Source organism: Schistocerca cancellata, chromosome 7 (assembly GCF_023864275.1).
Source record: "Schistocerca cancellata isolate TAMUIC-IGC-003103 chromosome 7, iqSchCanc2.1, whole genome shotgun sequence".
Taxonomy (NCBI): domain Eukaryota; kingdom Metazoa; phylum Arthropoda; class Insecta; order Orthoptera; family Acrididae; genus Schistocerca; species Schistocerca cancellata.
Genome location: NC_064632.1, coordinates 233958261 through 233979412, shown reverse-complemented (window position 1 = coordinate 233979412; position 21152 = coordinate 233958261). Strand labels below are relative to the sequence as shown.

The window sequence follows — 21152 nt, the reverse complement described above, 5'->3', positions numbered from 1 at the left end:
ATCTCTTCCGCAATTGGTAAACAGTCCATTTTAACACGGGGAATGTATCACGAAACAAATACCGTCCGCACTGGCGGAATGATACGTGATACCACCTACTTATACGTTTGTGACTATTACAGCGCCATCTATCACAAAGCGAGAAAAGTGGTGCAACTAAAACATTCATATTTCTTTGCGTACTACACGAATATGTAACAAAAATGGGGGTTCCAGTTTTAAAAAACGCAGTTGATATCCGTCTTACCTATGGCAGCACCATATAGCGGGCCAACCATTGCGCCATGTGGTTCCCCCTTCAAGCTAGACGAGTTTCGTTCTTTGTAGTTTTTTCGTTTGATACTTGTTTCGTGAGATATTTGGCCCGGTCACTATCAGTGGACCACCCTGTACACAGACATATGTAAACAGGCAGAAAACGGCGCTGCGATCGGCAACGCCTATTTAAGTCAGCAAGTGTCTGGCGCAATTGTTACATTGGTTACCCGTGCTACAATGGCTGATTATTATGATTTAAATGAGTTTGAATGTGGTTTCATAGTCGGCACACAAACGATAGGACACAGCGTCTCTGAGGTATTGATGAAGAGGGGATTCTCCCATATGACGATTTCACAAGTGTACTGTGAGTAGTAGGACGACCTTTGTACCACCCCACGTTGCATTGTTGTCAAATTTATTCAAGATGGCGGATCCAAGATGGCGGCTATACATATGGCTATGTCGCAATGATGTCATGGTGGGAAGTTTAAATTTTGGTGGTAAAATAGGTCAATTTGGCTTCCTCCACTAACCTAACCCCCCCCCCTCTCCCTTCCCCCCTCCCCTCCCCCAGAAAATGGCAGGAAGTTCAAATTATGGTAGGAAAAAAGGTCACTTGGGCTACCACCACTAACCTAAGAAAATAGTGGGAAAAAGGTCACTTTGAAATGTCCCCTTAGAAAAATTGTACAGTACTGTGCTTAAACTGACACACAATATTTTTAGCACAACGCAATCTGACTTTCAAAAATCCCTACAAAAGAATGGCCCTGACTAACATTAACCTAAACATTTCACAAATCACTTACCTCACAAAAATCTTGGTTACTCGAACTACTGCAATACAACCAGCGCCACTACTGCCAGCTAAATAAAAGATTCAAACTACTGAAGGCACTAACTACTGATAGGGATAGTTAGCAAATGAAAGATTTTAATAGAGAACAAACAATGTATTTACCTTAATAGTCATAGCATATATAGCAGCTCATGACATCCAGTCTTACAAATTTCAAAACTCCGCCATCTCTCTCCCCACATCCACCACTGCTGGCAGCTCACCTCCAACTGCGCAACGCTATGCGCTGTTCACATCCAGCTGCCCAACACTACAATGGCAGACAACAATGCAAACTGGCCACAGACTGCACACAGCACAGCCAGTGATTTTCATACAGAGCGCTACGCAACGTTGCCAATAAGAAAACATAAACAGCCTACTTACATAGCCCCCATGCTCCCCACAAAAAAATTTTCAAATTGTTTTGGGCAGTGGCCAATACAGATTTGAAAAATTTTTTCATAATTACAGTAAGAAAAATATCAAATGCACACACTTATTAATACAATGTTGGTCAAAAGCTAAAATTTTCTCACAGTCCATAAAGACAGTCCTGATCATTCATCACAGTGAAACTGCCGTTTCTTTTCTCAAAGTCTGAGCAGTAAAAGACAATGCACACAGAAGTAGTGGATTTCCATGCAGTCTTGAAGAAGTAGTGTTGTCCTTCCAACGGAAAGACAGTGCTGACTCTTGACATGCAGACAGGTAATGGGCCACAACAGAGTAAACCCACAGCAGAGTCATTCGAAGTTTTGAAGAATATTGGTAGGTAGGTCATCACAGAGCAGACCACTGTAGTCCTGGTAGAGATTACGATATTGGTGGGCCATCAAAGATGCAGATCCACTGTAGTCCATGGACAGACGGCCAGCAGCCATCTGTTGCGACTGTGCAGGTGCACATTCACCATCGAAGAGTCTTGCGGAGAATATAGCAAGTCCATAAACCACCACTTGTGCAAGAACCAGCAATGCTGTTAACTAGTCCCTTGCTGAATTATTAACACACGTACAAACACTAACAGTCCCAACATCTCACATATTGTGCATTACTATGACCAACAGAAATGTGTGCAGTGAAATGAATGCTTACAAGTTACTTAATTTGATGAACTGGTGTCAATTACAATATTATAACATGAGAATACAATTACAAAGGTACAAAATACATCATTAAAAACATAATAATTCAGATAACATTTGTAGTAATACAGGCTTTACAAAATAATAGAAATAAACATATACATCAGTGTTACAGGAATTATGAGATAAATAAATACATAAAAGATCAGAATAACTTTTGAAACATCAACTTTACGCATAGGCATTAAAACAAAACAGAATAAATAATGTCGAAACATCTTTACAAATAAAATAACATATTATCAGAAAAATTCTACAACTTAGCTCTCATCAGCTAAACACATAAAGACAGGAAAAAGACAAATAAACAAGGGCACATAAACACATAGTGGGATAACACAAGGAAAGGACAGGTTTTGTTTTATTGTAGTATTTTGCAAACAAAACTTTCTTTGCTTCTTGGAGATCTCCCTTCATTCATCATTATTCCAAAAAAGTCCTATCTATACCTCCTTCCTGTATTCTATTCATATTTCTTTCAAAATAATTATTTCTGATTGTACAATACTCATTTTGGCCCAAATCTTTTTCATATAACTTCGCAATGCATTCTTTACCTATTCTCCATAGTCAGTTTCTTATATAGTCTACCCCTTTTAAGCTAACTTAAATCTACTGAGCTCAGATGCTAAACTAAGGGATGAGGCAATGCAGCAGCACAAAACAATTAACAGAAACAGCAATGAAAAAATGCAGATTTGCGAAGCAAGCAGCATTATAGAAATTAGCAAAGCAATTGCAATATAACTAATATAAGGCAATGTGCAGCAAACAAGAAAAATAAATCAGTAGTAAACTGGCATAGAAGAGTAACACAAAGTCAAATTCAGTAACACTATGTCTGGCAAACAGCAGCATCAAATGAAATAACTTATATCTAAACATGACATAGCTCAAGCAGAAAAAAACATTACACTAAAGGCAATAATGCAGACAAGGGAAATGTATATTCACATCTTAATGTCTATGTAAATTAAGTGGTGCACCACAAATTATTCTACAAAAGAAATTACCAAGTACTTGAAAAGAAAATTCTGTATGCAATTCCTGTGAAGGGAAATGTGTTTTTGTGCTCCTTCATTTTTTTAAGTACATCAAAGTTACTCTTTACTGGGTCTGTAGGCATAAAATATTTATATTAGTACATCTGTAAAATTTTATTTCAACCAATGCTGCAGTGCAGCTAGGAACTAGATATTAAAGAAAATGAGCAAATATGTACAAAGGAAGGCATGAAACATCATTCATTAGCCATATGGCATTTCATAAGGTAGTAAAAAAAATCTCTCAACTACAAAGACAGTAGTCATAATCAGGTGTATAGACATAAAAATATTTCTCATCATTTCATTAGGCATTGCAGTAAATATCATAAATTAAGAGCTCCACAGTGTTATCATATGTTTTCAAGTTTGAGCGTGTCGTATTTGCGATGCTTTCTACAAAGGAATGTCAATAGTGAGGATAATGGCCTCCCCTTTCTTTTTTTCTTCCTGTGCCTCTGAAAAGGCACACACTAATGGCTTGTTCTCCAGGCGTCTGACACAGCTGGGTGCCCACGACGCATTATGTGCAGGTGGTCACTTAACTTTCTTATGGAAATATTTACGACAGCAGTTTCTGCTACAGTGACAGTCTCATATAAAAATATTTCACAGGTCAAGAATTTGCGTTACAAAGCTGTAGAAACAAAATCCTATTGATATAACAGGGTCCAAAAAATTTTCGTCGGCATTGTGATACATTCACGCATTTACATACATTTCATAACTCTTAAAGTACGATTCTTGGTTTCCAACAACCTTTTTCACAAATCAGCGTCCCTAACCACTACTCATTATTCCTTACCTTATTACACATATACATATTCGTAGACATTCTTCAATATTTCATCATAATAAATACGTAGCATAATCAAATTCCTCATATAGCATGATCTAATTGATCATAAACATACCTCAGCAACATAATACACATCGTCATCATAATAATAACATCATAACAGATCAATCACATCTCAAAATCGTCGTAGCTTTCTGAATATTTTAAAACCTACAAAAAATTCTCTGCTCGTTTCAAAAGTGTCATCTACTTCAAACGTACTTTAAAAATCCTGATCCCATACCAAATACATCATTCAAAGCTCTCATAGTATCACAATGGTTATGAAAAAGTATGAAGAGTTCACAAAGTACAGACAAAATACAATTTCGTAAGTGTGAAGTAATCCAACTCTGTCATTGCGTAAACATGTGTCACTGACGTAATAAAAAAGTTTGTCTCTCTCAGTTAAATGATCAGATAGCTGTGTAATTCTGTTTTAGAGGAATATGGTACCGATGTGTAAAGTTGTATAAGCAAATACCATATTACCTAGGGCTCCTTGTGCTTGCCAACACATGGTACACAAAGTAGGCGTGTAACCCCCTGAGGATAAGAGTAGTACTGTATAAACTCACTACTTTAGCATCTAAAATACATCTGACTGTATGCTAACTGGTATATATCAGATCCCACACTGCTAATTTAACAATGCATGAGCATGTCTCAGGCTTACTAAATGAAGAGGTGAAAACAGACTTGTACCTTTTCCTGTGACACCAAGTTCTCAATAACAGGGCCCATTAACTACAGAGGATTATTCAAAACACTGCAAATTCTTTGGCACACTTCTCGGTGGAAGAGATTCTTAGTGCTTCTTCCTCATAATCGTCAAAATTACTTGTATCTCCTGGTCCCTTGCAGCGTGGGATAAATGGTGCTTCAATCTTCTTCTGGAACACTGCTATCCAATCTGTTGATGCAAACCACTTATGAGCCTTAATATCGTTGACACCATTCTTTAGGTTTCCATATCTCTTTGTTAGATCAACTTGCAGAAGATTTCTAAGCAGATCTTTTAAACCAGAGCCAAAATGTGAAAGAAACCTTACTTTCCCAGACACAATTTTCTCATAAATCTGGATTGGCTGATCTGCAAAAAATGGTGGGTAACCTGCTGCCATTTCATAAACAAGTACACCTAGAACCCACCAATCTACAGCCTTATTGTAACCTTTGCTAAGAATAATTTCTGCTGCTAAATACTCTGGAGTGCCACACAGGGTCTAGGTACGGTCTTTCACTCTCTTAGCAAATCCAAAATCAGTTACCTTCAGATAACCCTGAGAATCAATTAGCAAGTTTTCTGGCTTCAAATCACGATAAATCAGATCCAAATAGTGTAGGTACTCAAATGCAAGTACAATCTGAGCTGCATAGAATCGTGAATGTGGTTCGCTAAAGCGGCCGACCTTACGAAGGTGTGAAAACATCTCATCACCCGGCACGTACTCCAGCACCATATACAAGTTGGAATTGTCCTTAAAATGATACTTGAGACTCACCAAAAATGGAAAACTGATGGCTTGTAAAATCCTCTTCTCGTTCAACGTGTGCTCCACTTGCTTCAGTTTGACAACCTTCTGCTTATCCAGGATTTTCATTGCGAAGTATTCTTTCGTCGGCTTACGTTGAACTATCATAACTCTGCCGAAGGAGCCCGTTCCAAGTGTCTTTATTCGTTCAAAGTTGTCTAAGCTTGCAGTGTTCGTTGGATTCTTTTTCCACTTCTTCTCGAAATCTTCTTTGGCTTGATCCAAAAATTCCTTGACACTCTCGGCTGCGTCAACTTTCTTGTTGGCCGTTGCGGCATTATTGCCCATAATGGTGACACTTAAATCTGCCAGGGTTTCCGATAGCTGCTATCTTACCTTCCGCGCACCCAACTAATGCAACACCTCGCTTTGCTGTTTACTAGGCAAATTTAACCCAACAGTCAGGCACTGTCGACAACTGACGCTCACTCACTGTGTCAACACCAACAATTTTGTAGGATAAACATCTTCATTCGGTCCATCAATCGCCTCAGAGACACTACGATTACAAAGACGAAATTTCAGCAGTTACACAACACACAACATCCGACCACGAGACCTTCTCTACTCCGTCTGCCATATTTCCAGGTTTGTATCCTGGTAGGGTCGCCATATGAAACGTCCCCTTAGAAAAATGGTACAGGACTGTGCTTAAACTGACACACAATATTTTTAGCACAACGCAATCTGACTTTCAAAAATCCCTACAAAAGAATGGCCCTGACTAACATTAACCTATATGTTTCACAAATCACTTACCTCACAAAAATCTTCGTTACTCGAACTACTGCAATACAGCCAGCGCCACTACTGCCAGCTAAATAAATGATTCAGACTACTGAAGGCACTAACTACTGATAGGGATAGTTAGCAAATGAAAGATTTTAATAGAGAACAAACAATGTATTTACCTTAATAGTCATAACATATATAGCAGCTCATGACATACATCTTAGAAATTTCAAAACTCCGCCATCTCTCTCCCCACATCCACCACTGCTAGCAGCTCACCTCCAACTGCGCAACGCTATGCGCTGTTCACATCCAGCTGCCCAACACTACAATGGCAGACAACAATGCAAACTGTCCACAGACTGCACACAGCACAGCCAGTGATTTTCATACAGAGCGCTACGTAACGTTGCCAATAAGAAAACATAAACAGCCTACTTACAACTTGGGCTACCTCCACCAAGCTAAGCCATCTGACTGCCATCTTTTGCTGTGCTGCGCTGCTGGATAGGATGGATGTAAGTCTTTATTTTACATGCAATGTTTATTTAAACAATTTGAGGCAGTAGCTCCATCCAGTGTGTTAACCCTGAGGTTCGGAGTCCAACTGACCTAGTACACAGTACTGCCACCAGAGGGTGCTGTCCAAAATGGCGCTCTGGGGAAAAAATGGCAGGAAAGGACTCAGCCTGTTCTCAGCTGCTTGAGAGAGTAAGAATTGTACTTCATTTATTTTGGACCAATTTATTTAGGGATAGATTTCATGCAGTTCAGTTATTACACTGATACAAGAGACTCACCTGGCATCCTTGAATTCCCTGTAAATAGTCTACAGACCTGCAAACTACTCGTAAATAACCGAAATAAATCAATGTTAAACGCCCTGCAGACAACCAAACAACTTTAAATTACCGAAATAAAGCATTGCACATCCTACAGACCTGCAAACTACTCGTAAATGACCGAAATAATGCAGTACACTGATATGCAGACACACAAAATACTTGTAAATTGTCAAAATATTGCACATAAAAGGCTCTGTAAACATGCTCACTGTCGAAATAATGAATACAGTTTATTTAGGGGCGGATTTCATGTAGTTTATTTATTTCACTGATACAAGTTGTGGGGCGGCGAGTGTGCTTGTGATAATTAAAATAATTGCTGTATAAATGCTTGCATGTTGAATCAGTTTCAGGCTTTTAGAATGTTGTTAATGCTGTCTTTCACCATTCTCAACACTGGCTCTCTATTTACTTTTTAGCACCCAGAAAGTGATTTAACAAAACGTGGAGCCTGTAATTAGAGTTCCTAGTGCCCACTTCATCTGAGAATACCATTATCGCTGCAGCTTATAGCTCTGAGGAATTAGGAGATTGTCCGGGATTTCTAATCAAAAACGATTTTCCAAAATAGTTGAGTATATTCTGAAATTCACTGATAATAAACACAAGTATCCCTACAACCTAACTAACAGAGCAGTTCAGAGTCTAATGCGCTGATGCAACTATAAATGTCCGAATTAAATGTTAAAAAGAATGCTCGCCAAAATTTGATGAGAATATTTCATCAAACGCCACGCTAAATAATTGGTAGAATGTCTGTCCCGCGACGGCACGTGAAAATACGACAATACGCAAACTGAAGCTAGATAATGAAAATCATCCCAGAATTAACCCTTCACTTGAAATGATTTCATGGTTCCGCGTATCTCTAGTAACTTAATACGGCATCCGAGGCTGTTTGTAGCAGTGATACCGAGGCGACGCGACTCCCGACACAGATGGCGTGTTATTCAGCATCTGGAGAGAACTGGGGCCTTCCTTCCTCATGCAGCGTTCTTATATATATAGCCGCGGTGCGGACGGCTAAGGGAACGCCTGCTCAAATCGGCTCACCCGACTAGCCGCTGGGCTAGTAACGCACCACTTCAAGTTACATAATAATTTATAGCTTCTTTTGCTGATGGCCGATGAAGCTCTTAATTTAAACGTGCATTCAGCACGCAGATAAGTATTGATAATAAAATTTTGACGTGGCTAAGTTAAATATTTTGGGCGAGAGAATTAATTAAATTACACTGCACGCAGTAGATGAGCTCTGAACTGGCCCTTTTGAGATGCGCTATCGCTATAATTTTATAGATATTCAAAAGAAACTTTTCACATCTTCACAGTCATAGCGGACCTCCAACCTATTTAAATCTAAACATCCTAGCCTTATTTATCAGCCTACTTAATCTATCTTGCTTCCTTCAGTTTTGAGACGAAAACCAGAAAATCATGAATTTCCACTAAAATCTTAATTTGTGAAATCCAAAGTACTGTTTTTATTAAATCATTATGAAAGATGAATCTAAATATAAATTTTGAAGTCCCTAGCTCTTTTCTGTTGCGCCAATGATTTTTTTAGAAGAACGTCCAAATTTCGAAAATGGCTGAAGTTATCGAACTGATATTTAACACACATTAATTTAGTATTATTCCTGACATGCTAGAAAAGTTTTAGGTCATTTGCTTGATTTTTAAGGTATTGCGCAACATTTATGACGTCAGAGCTAGTTACAGCAGACTGGCTAGCACACAATGGAAACTGATGTGAATTTATTACAGCGTGAGTAGGCTGCTTCCCTACAAAGTCACTCACCATGGCGTGTTTCATGTCACAGGATATAGTCTACAGACCTGAAAACTACTTGTAAACCACCGAAATAATGCAGTACACTGATGTGCAAAGATGCAAACAACTCATAATTGTCATAACGGTGTTTGTAAAACACTACACAAACACGCTTGCTAATCGCCAACTGTAGAAATAATGCAATGCATAGCCCACAGACATGTTCACAAAATAATGCAACACACACAAAAACAAATCGTAAATTGTCAAAAGATAATGCATGTGTAATGCTATGTAAACACGCTCATAACGGTTAAACAGCTGAAAATAATGCAGTGCCACACATGCATATACACAGACATACAGCAAACAGAGCAAACACACTGCAAATGTGGACTATGTGGGGTGGAGGCGACTATATGCAATCGAGTACAGTGCTATACTATGCCTCCAGATCAGAAAAATAGCACATTTGTGCTAGGTGTTGCCTGTTGTACTACATTTAAAAGTAATTTTAGAACATGGAAAGAGAGGTGATGTCATGATCGCATGGTTAGAACTGACATAAAATCGATAGAATTGTGAAAAAGACGGAAAAATACTTATAAATTGAGGGAATATAGACCGAAATGCGCAGAAATTGATGAGGTACTTATGTGCCTTCGGGTTGGCGCAGATTAATTTCTATGTGGGAACAAGTATGCAACAGCAAGAGGAATCCAAGAAAAGGTTGACGTGGAAGCAAAGGAAACCAGAGAAACAGTCATTTTTTTTCGTCGTGTCAGCATTCTACTGAGTGTCTATTGAGGTAACAGTGATACACACGAGTTGATTACTGTAGTTGATGCTTTTCAGGAAAACAGAAAACCAACTGCCTCTAAGCTTACATGCACCTGTGTTAAAGGATTACAGAGAGTGGACAGAGTGATCGATTGAGATTCGCCTGTAACGAGGTACGATTTAATGGCAGACTGATAATGCATTCTAGGGAGGGAGATGTTGCTGCAATAATTTGACCATTTTTTCCGCTGTTCGGTCAGGATGCATCAGTCGTGTGACAAAGTCTGCATTCAACTCGTATACAACCACATGTTCTACTTGCGATAGTTAACAGCAAACATCTCGGTCATCAGAGGACTTCCATCTTATGTGTAATGAAACGTGACCATCCTGTTTAGACACATTCCTCTACACAAACGAAGATTTATGCGATGTACTGCATTCCCCTGTCACATGTTGAGTATAATATTGTGACTTCAGTTTCATAACTAAGATGATTCTAAGTTAGCGGTAGGTGTTTGTGAGACAATGCAATCCCTGTGTATACATCGGCCTGGGAGATGTGCTATTTACAGAATTAGTGGCGACTTGACATGTAATTTCACATGTCAGACACTGCTGCTATGCATCTATGTTTCCTTGTAAGAGGTAGTCTCCATTACTAACGACCATTTTATATAGAACTGATGAGGGCATAGTATAATTTCTGAAACTTAATGTGAAAAGTGGGCGCAATACATCTCTGGAAAGCTTTATTGTGCATGAATCACACACAGCCGATGTTTTAAGGAAGTAGCTTTTTTCTTCATTTTACAGTTTGTTACCATAGTTTATCGTAGAGAAACCTACAAGAAGGATGTATGTCATGTGCTAGAGATACATATTATACATTGGAACATTAACAGGACTGCATTCCACATGACTGATAGGTCGGAAACTCACGCGATCTAACATTGTAGCCTGTTTTAGGTGCAGAACTGTGTAGCCTTAGGAGTATATGTGTTTATGTTCTTTCTTACTAATACCCCCCTGGTACTGATCCCATACACTAGAGCAATACATTAAAATTGATAGCGCAGTTGATTTACGTAAAATGCTTCGAACATCCGTCTGGAGCTCCATCATGCATAAAAATCACCTGTTTCTTGTTTTTCTTAACTGTCTGCTATTACATCACAGCACTTTCAAATCTATTACTATACACCGATAAGGGGTGCTAACCTCCTCGACTTGGGAGCATATGGAGAAATCTTGTGCACTCGGATGGGCGAGGACTCAGCAAGCTCCGTTCATTCACAAGATGTGGAATGTTTCAGTCTACTTATGATCAGCTGCATATTAAACAGTAATGGTGCTGCAGGGTGGGTTGGTCAAAGACAGTGCGAGGGGGATCTTTCAGTTTCAGACTGGATGCTTACATACGTGTCATCTGTCAGAGTAGTATCTAAACGTGTCACTCCAACTGCTCACGCGACACACCATTACAGAGCCTTCACCACATTGAACAGTCCCCTGCTGTCATGCAGGTTCCATGGATTCATGAAGCTGTCTCCATACCCGTACACGTCTGTCCGCCCGATACAATTTGAAACGAGACTCGTCTGACCAGACAACATGTTTGCTGTCATCAACAGCCCAATGTCGGTGTTGACGGTCCCAGGCGAGGTGTAAAGCTCTTTGAGTCATGCAGTCATCAAGGGTACACGAGTGGGCCTTCAGCTCTGAAAGGCCATATCGATGTTGCTTCGTTGAATGGTTCCCACGCTGACAGTTGTTGATGGCCCAGCATTGAAATGTGCAGCAGGTTGCGGAAGGGTTGCACTTGTGTCATGTTGAACGATTCTCTTCAGTTGTCGTTGGTTACGTTCTTGCAGGATCTTTTTCAGGCCGCTGCGAATTCGGAGATTTGATTTTTTTACCGGATTCCTAATATTCGTGAAATGGTCGTACGGGAAATTCCCAACTTCATCGCTGCCTCGGAGATACATATCCCATCGCTCGTATGCCGATTAGAACACCACGTTTGGTCTTACTTAAACTTGATAATTTGCCATTGTAGCAGCAGTAACCGAACTAACAACTGCACCAGACACTTGCTGTCTTATATAGGCGTTGCCGACAGCAGCACTGTATTTGCCTGTTTAGTTATCTCTGTATTTGAATACACATGCCTATCCCAGTTTCATTGGCGCTTCAGTGTACATAAAAGTCTGAAAAAGTTTTGTGCCATGAATTGGAAATTTCGCGGTACTTTCGTACTCCTACCTGCTCTGTCCTCCTACCTGCTCTGCCGACAGCACCTGCACACATTAGGCACTCATTCTCGCTGGACGATTCTTGTGGCATCCATAGGGCCGAGGCAGCACCACACCGACCTTTGCTGTGGCAGCGCGATTCAGCGGTTACCAGTTGGAAGCACGGAGCTGAAATGGGCGGGTAGCCCAGCACGAGGGCTACAGTGTGAATGTGGCTGACGATTCAGCAGTGTGTTGCCAGTGGCCATTCTTAGGCTGATGGCCAACGTTGTTTGAAATTGGCAGGCTGGCCCAGGATAGCCGCGCCGGAGGCCACTGAGGGCAGTGGCAGACAAGTCGTGAGATGGTGCCTAGGCCTTGTATGGCGCTCTGGTCGCACAACAGTAACCTCAGTGCCGCTGGCACAAGAAGCGGAAGAAGATCACTGTAGAGAGGAGCGGACTGAGGGTTGACTGATGACCTCCAAGGGAAACACCTCTTGTGGAGTCAGTGTGCCATGGAACCGACAAGGCGCTGAATTATCAGCAGTGTACTGCAACGGCCCGTGCTGGAATGCAGACATCTTTGAACTGTGGTGCAGACGGTGTCTTCTTTCCAGTGTCCACAAGAATATGGTATTTCATACAGAGGAAGGAAGGATTGTGGAGAGTTCCACTCACGACTATATAGAGCACAAAGTCCCGAGTACGTTTTTGCGTGCCGTAATTGCTGTTGGCGGCCATTGGTAGTTGCCAGAGTTTTGAGCAACCAAACTACAGTACGTCAGCGTATGGCGAGATCTGTAAAGCCGGCCTAGCATTATTTGTTATTGTGAAGGAGCGTGATGAGACTATGGGGAATTAGACTGTGCCATACATTTTTCTCCTTTTTGTTATTTTATTTTGGTGCCTTCTTGAAAACTTATCTGCAGACCGACGCAGTATTATTTTATCTATATAATGTATGCCTGTACCTTATTATAAGTTGTTTTAATGTATATTATTGTTGCCCACTTCGGAGATAAGATTATTTTATTATTACGGGGCGAATAGTTGTTGTTTTTTTTCCTTATGGCAAGTGTTATCTGAAGTTAATTATAGAAAAAGCCTTTTCGCAAGGATTTACTCTAATCGTATGCGCCCTGGTACTGTATATTATTGTTTAACGAAACTGACTAGAAGTCCAGCCTTGCACAATCACAAGCCAAACTGCACTCCCAGCGAAGTTCTGCACCACCAACAGAACTAAAATATAAAACAGTAAACAGAAAAGTTAGGTAAAAAGTGAGGATATGTGCAAACATTAAACTTTATAAACTTGTTGGTATACGGTCAGTGTCGGAATAGATGTGAGAAATAAGAGAAATTATAGGCCCAGACTTAAAATAGAAGGCACTTATCTCAACAGAATGCAAAAAGTATCATGTATTACCCCAGTGTATCACAGTATACAAAGTGAGCTAGCTGCCCCTAGATATCGTTTTATGCACCCCGCAATGTTACAACTGGCCTTCAAAAAACACACGTGAGGTTTTCGTATTCTCTCACTCGCTACATGCAGACTATTATTCCTATAGAAAAGATTAACTGGGACTTTTTGTAGCAAATTAAATATAGTTGATTTTTGTACTGGGATACTTTCCGCTAGAGTTACTCACGAAAAACGTATTAAAGTGGCCTTCACACACAACACCACACTCAGCTCCCACCGAGCTGAATTTCTAGTGTACTGCTTATGGCACTCCCTCCTACCACTGTACAAGTATTTGCGACTGCAGGAATTATTTCCCAAATTTGATCTTTCTTGGTACACATTGACCGGACTTATTACGCCACCGGCTTAGTCAAGCACTTAACAATTGTTAAAATAACGTTTGTGTAAATTTTACCAAACAGTTTCGTAAATTTTAGTAGCATAAAATAAAGTTACATTGTTATATTCGTCAGGCCTTCTGACTACGAAACTATTGTGTTAGCAACGGTTAAGTTTGGATTGAATTGTCAACGTATTTAGTTTTAGCATGACATTTACAAAAGTCGATTTCTTTCGTTACCGTCATGGGTACGTTGAAATTAATAATGTTAATGAAATAGCTAACTACGCTGGTGACATAATAGCCCAACAATACAGCCCGAAACAGGTCAACTATCGGGAACAGTTCGTGAAGTCGGAAATTTTTGTACAGTGGTATGAGAGAGTGCCACAAACAACATACTAGAAATCCTGACTGGTGAGGGATGAGCGTGGGGATGGAGGCGCATTTGAAGGTCACTTTTTTATCTTTTTTAATAACTCGATAACTGTGGTCTCCTGCGAAAATATATCTCACGAGGAGAACGCGCCAAATGCCATAACTCGATTTCCTAAAACCTTCGCTCACCTCAAGAGGGGCCGAAATTAAGCGAACCCGTGCTTATCTGTAGATATTCATCCGTTCCATTGAAAACGACGGTTAAAGATTTCGGGTAATGTAGCTGCCTTTTAGCGGACGGTAAGTTCGACTGAAGCGGTGGCACTGTTACTAGCGTCACGGCGTAAGAGTTTTGCACGCTGTGTTCGTAACTCGATTATTGTTTTTATTTTATTTGTTTTTATCTAGAAATCTTCTTAGAAGAGGACTACATGAATGTTTTCCAATTTATGTTGGTATAACATTGTCCTTATTGGTCTACAAATTGTGTTTCTGGTGAATGAATTTAAAAAAAGAATGAGCCAATTATTTGAAATTGTTTTCTTTGAAATTCCTTTAGTGTATTTCAATACTTAATCACTTTCAAGCGCCAGTCTTCAGAAAAAATTATCTGTTTTGCGTGATTTTCCGTGAAATTATTGTCAACGCGTGAATCCTACAGCAGTTTTAACTAACATCTATGGTCATCAGTCCCCTCGAACTTAGAACTAGTTAAACCTAACTAACCTAAGGACATCACACAACACCCCGTCATCACGAGGCAGAGAGAATCCCTGACCCCGCCGGGAATAGAACCCGGGAACCCGGGCGCGGGAAGCGAGAACGCTACCGCACGACCACGAGCTGCGGACGGAATAAATGTCACTGTGGAAAACCTGTCTTGGCACAATGCTCGTGGTGTTCGGAATTTCTATGTTTCGAATGTTCCTGCGATCGTTATTATGCAGTGGAATGTACCAAATCTTCCTGAAGAATAAACATAAGAGTGAAACGTAAGAATTAATATAAGAAATGGTTCAAATGGCTCTGAGCACTATGGGACTTAACATCTGAGGTCATCAGTCCCCTAGAACTTAGAACTACTTAAACCTGACTAACCTAAGGACATCACACACATCCGTGCCCGAGGCGGGATTCGAACCTGCGACCGTAGCGGTCGGACGGTTCCAGACTAATGCGCAAGAACCGCTAATATAAGAACTGGTATAAGATTTAACATAAGTGTATGAGAAAGAAAAACGATTGTAATCCCTGAGAATACCATTCACACATTTATTATATAAAAATGTATGACACTTATTGTGAACGCCAATAGTAACCTTACAGTTAATATAACGCCATTGTATTCCTATGGTATGAAACAATTATTTATTAACCTTCTACGAACACAGTTATATAAATGAAATAAAATTAAATTTAAAAATATCGAGTTTAGAATATGGGGCTCAAAACTGTAGAGCTACGGCGTTACCCACTGTGCCACCACTTTTGGGATCAACTTTCAGCCTGCTAAAAGGCGCATAAATTAGAGCGAAGACTTCAACCGCCGTTTCCTCACAAACGGTCAAGTATCTACTCAGAAGCCGAGGCACGTTTTCGCTTATCTTCATTACCGTTCCAGTGCACGAAGATACTGGGAAAACGGGCGATGGCACTTGCTGTGTTCTCCTCGTCAGTACAAAACTTAAGTACATTAAATTTCTTACAAAAAAGGACTTGTTGATTTTTTTCTGTAGGACTAACAGTTTGGCAACGGCCTTGCCGCAGTGGATACACCGGTTCCCGTCAGATCACCCAAGTTAAGCGCTGCCGGCACTTGGAATGGTGACCATCCGGGCCGCCATGCGCTGCTGCGATTTTTCTGGGTGCACTCTGCCTCGTGATGCCAATTGAGGAGCTACTCGACCTAGTAGGAGCGGCTTCGATCAAGAATACCATCTTACGACCGGGAGAGCGGTGTGCTGACCCCACGCCCCTCCTATCTGCATCCTCCACATGAGGATGACACGGCGGTCGGATGGTCCCGGTTGGCCACTTTTGGCCTAAAGACGGAGTGCTAATAGTTTGCGTGTAGCGAGAGAGAAATATGAAAATCTCGCGCGTGCTTCTAGAGGTCCAGACATAACACTGCGCGCTGCATACGAGGTGCATTCAAGTTCTAAGGCCTCCGATTTTTTTTTCTAATTAACTACTCACCCGAAATCGATGAAACTGGCGTTACTTCTCGACGTAATCGCCCTGCAGACGTACACATTTTTCACAACGCTGACGCCATGATTCCATGGCAGCGGCGAAGGCTTCTTTAGGAGTCTGTTTTGACAACTGGAAAATCGCTGAGGCATCAGCAGCACAGCTGGTGAATGTGCGGCCACGGAGAGTGTCTTTCATTGTTGGAAAAAGCCAAAAGTCACTAGGAGCCAGGTCAGGTGAGTAGGGAGCATGAGGAATCACTTCAAAGTTGTTATCACGAAGAAACTGTTGCGTAACGTTAGCTCGATGTGCGGATGCGTTGTCTTGGTGAAAGAGCACACGCGCAGCCCTTCCCGGACGTTTTTGTTGCAGTGTAGAAAGGAATTTGTTCTTCAAAACATTTTCGTGGGATGCACCTGTTACCGTAGTGCCCTTTGGAACGCAATGGGTAAGGATTAAGCCCTCGCTGTCCCAGAACATGGACACCATCATTTTTTCAGCACTGGCGGTTACCCGAAATTTTTTTGGTGGCGGTGAATCTGTGTGCTTCCATTGAGCTGACTGGCGCTTTGTTTCTGGATTGAAAAATGGCATCCACGTCTCATACATTGTCACAACCGACGAAAAGAAAGTCCCATTCATGCTGTCGTTGCGCGTCAACATTGCTTGGCAACATGCCACACGGGCAGCCATGTGGTCGTCCATCAGCATTCGTGGCACCCACCTGGATGACACTTTTCGCATTTTCAGGTCGTCATGCAGGATTGTGTGCACAGAGCCCACAGAAATTCCAAATCGGGAGGCGATCTGTTCAACAGTCATTCGGTGATCCCCCAAAACAATTCTCTCCACTTTCTCGGACCGGCTTGTGCGACAGTGAGGTTGTTTCTATTTGTTGTCACACGATGTTCTGCCTTCATTAAACTGTCGCACCCACGAACGCACTTTCGACACATCTGTAACTCCGTCACCACATGTCTCCTTCAACTGTCGATGAATTTCAATTGGTTTCACACCACGCAAATTCAGAAAACGAATGATTGCACGCTGTTCAAGTAAGGAAAACGTCGCCATTTTAAATATTTAAAACAGTTCTCATTCTCGCCGCTGGCGGTAAAATTCCATCTGCCGTACCTGGGACGTATTGACAATGAACGCGGCCTCATTTTAAAACAATGCGCATGTTTCTATATCTTTCCAGTCCGGAGAAAGAAATCGGAGGCCTTAGAACTTGAATGCACCTCGTAAAACGCCATCGGCAGGGGCAGCTGAATCAGGCACTATACAAGCGCAATGATAGCCACTATATGGGACTTAAAGGAACAGTCAAAATATGTAATTTAGTCAAGGAGAATAATTTTTTAATTAACGCTGAAGCTACGAGTTGTAGTAGAGCAAGGTTCTTTTAATCTGTGTCTCCTTCACTATCTATATCTGTTGCATATTAGATTCCGAAGTAGACATATGTCGCTGTTAAGCAGACGAAAACGTCATGTTAAAAACTTGCTAATTTAGAAATTTGTATCAGGCTTTCTTCGTATGTCTATCATACATATGTATGAAAGCAATTGGAACACACGAAGTGCAGAAAGGGGAAGTACTGACTGTGCCATTCTGGGTCAACCGCGTTTTTGCTAATCCGGCGCTACATACCGGAGAGGCAGGCGCAGCCGATGTGGGAGTGTCCAGTGATGGATGCGACAGCGGAGCTCGTACCGTACTGCGCGCGCTGAACGCTCGCCCAATATGTTTTCCCCGGCGCTGTAATTCAAGCGCTTTTCGCGCGCTCGGTTACTCTGCTCCTCTCGCCGATGTGGGATTAGACCGAAGGTGATGGATGTATAACATACGCGCTGCTGAATATGGATGAGTCCCACTCTGCATACGTACTTCGTATGATTTATGGACTTACCCATACATGGTCCACGATTCGTAATTTCTTCCTCATTTCCATCTCAACGGTCTTGGCATGTGTCGTTTAGACCACCAATAGAGCCACTGCGGCACAGAATAAATGGAAACCGTCCGGAACGAGTTATGCTACAAGAGGGGCCAGAAAAACTGGGAGTTAGAACTGACATCTGTGAAGATCCCTGTGCAGTTTACTTTGCGATGGATGTCAGACCCGAAAAGTGAGAAGCAAAATATTTTTAGCTAAGGAATATGTACATTACCTGTCGGAAATCATTAAATATCTGCTGTCGTCCTCAGTTGTGTGTTAGTTTAGATCCGGCTATCACAACTGAATAAAACAAATTTTCTTGCCATGCGCGTTTCGTCTTTATTATCTGCAAGGAGTCTTCAGTGGCCTGGAATACATTCATATTTTTACTGAAACTACATTTTGGAAATAATGTCTTGTGGAATTCTAAAACACGGGACAAAGAACACAGTAGGCGTTGGAAATATGAAACAAATCGTTCCATATCTGCACAACACTTAAAATACCATAACAATCGTCCTACAAGAATAGAAAAAGACATGAAAATCATTAGGACAAACAGCCACAACAATGCCTTATGCCAGCGCAGGAGAATCATCACATCCAGAAAGCCATAGCAGAGAACAAACAGACCCAACTCTCAGCTAAACTTAACAAAATAAATGAAAGAGTACCATCCAGAACAGTGCTTTATGTAAACAAAAGTTCATTTCCTGGTGCTGTAGAAATGACATGAGGTCTGACAGAAAGAAGAAGAATGGTACAGCAGGAAATGAACGCATGTAGATCAACGTCTACGAAATTTGTAAGCACAAATTTACACCATCACTACATCGTAGATAAGCAGAAAATGCCACAGCTGTTTGCAACCTTAGCACAGCATGTCCAGAATGTAAAGAAAAATAGTTTAATCATAAATTCGAATATATTCCAACCCCGTGAAAATGCATTGCAAATATGGCATATGGCAAGAAAAAAAAATATTCATTTGAGACACATATTACTAAAATATTAATTACAGGGTGTTAAAAGACTCGCACTCGTTCAACACGTTTTTCAGTCACTCTGTATCATTCCATACTCTTATACTCTTCCCATTGCGCACAGGTATACAAAAAGAACTATTTGAGTTGCTCTTTCATTTGGTTTCTCTCTCGAGAGAGAAAATCTCGCTTACCAAATAGAGAACATTTCAGACCTTTAGACTTGCACTGATCGTACTCAGTTGTGTTCATTGACTCCTGACCCAAGGTGAAAATTATGTTGATACAGTCACGTGTTCTGTAACATATATTCTGACATATGAAAAAGCGCGTGCAGTTCCGCCTGAAGACCTTTCAGGTGAAAGAGTACTTTTTCAGCAGCGGCTCTAAAGACAAGATCGGATCAATAGAAGCGGGCAGTGAGGCAAGTAATCAATCATTTATAGCTCTGTCTGAGAATTACGCAGTAAGAAAACAGAATACATAGGAAACTGTATAGTATAATACGCGACGTAGCAGTGAGTGCATGATATTCCTAAAAGTATTAATTTCATGTCCCACTTGTTCACTTAGCTCTTATTTACTTGTAACCTCATATTTCGCGCTGAATCTGCTAAATGAATATCATTACCTTATTTCAGAGAGCCTTAGTTCGTCCTAGGACACATGGAGGAAACCTGAGATAAAAACAGTTTATCAGTACTCAACCCTAGAACACTTATAGGCAACTTCGAAGACCACCTCGGAAATTAGGCCAGATAGATCAACCAATGAAAGAAGACATTCAGCATTAGTCAACAATGCATTGGCACTAGAATGAATGTGGGCACTAGAATGAATGTGGGCCCTAGGTTCAGGATGACCAGCATTACGCACTGTCGGACCCAAGTTACCGCAGTTCCTCTACCATGTCGCACGATACCCAGAACACTTATACTAGAGTACGGGTGTTGCCGAGATTGCTGCCACAACGTTTGACGAAGTGACTTACACAATCCTTGGCTCGACACCTCTAATGACAGCTCCAGAGTGCACCCTATATTATATCTACATATACATCATCTACATCTACATCTAAATGGTTACTCTGCAATTCACACTTAAGTATCTGGCAGAGGGTTGATCGAACCATTTTCATACTACTGCTCTACCACTCCACTCTCGAATGGCGCGTGGGAAAAAGGAACACCTAAATCTTTCCGTTCGAGCTCTGATTTCTCTTATTTTATTATGATCATTTCTCCCTACGTAGGTGGATGTCAACAAAATACTTTCGCATTCGGAAGAGAAAGTTGGTGATTGAAATTTCGTAAACAGAGCTCGACGAAAACCGCCTTTGTTTCAGTGACTGCCACCCCAACTCGCGTATCATATCAGTGACACTCTCACCCCTATTGCGCAATAACACAAAACAATCTGCCCTTCTTTGCACTTTTTCGATCTCCTCTGTGAATCCTACCTGGTAATGATCCCACACCGCGCAGCAACACTCCAGCAGAGGACGGACAAGTGTAATGTACGCAGTCTCTTTAGTGGGTTTGTCGCAGATTCTAAGTGCCCTGCCAACAAAGTGCAGTCTTTGTTTCGCCTTCCCCACAATATTATCTATGCGGTCTTTCCAATTTAAGTTGTTCGTAATCGTAATTGATAGGTATTTAGTGTATTTGACAGCCATTAGATTTGCGCGATTTATCGTATACCCTAAATTTATCGGATTTATTTTAGTACCCATGTGGATGACCTCGCACTTTTCTTTGTTTAGTGCGAACTGCCGCTTTTCGCGCCATACAGACATTCTCTCTAGATCATTTTGTAATT

General features: G+C 41.1%; 1 protein-coding gene across 1 annotated transcript; it reads right to left on the bottom strand.

Annotated features, from left to right (window-relative positions):
• Nucleotides 1-4724: 4724 nt before the first annotated feature.
• Nucleotides 4725-6239, bottom strand: LOC126092176 (cAMP-dependent protein kinase catalytic subunit 1-like). Its single transcript, XM_049907651.1, has one exon. The coding sequence runs from the start codon at nucleotides 5949-5951 to the stop codon at nucleotides 5355-5357; it is 597 nt and encodes a 198-aa protein (XP_049763608.1). The 5' UTR covers nucleotides 5952-6239; the 3' UTR covers nucleotides 4725-5354.
• Nucleotides 6240-21152: the final 14913 nt, after the last annotated feature.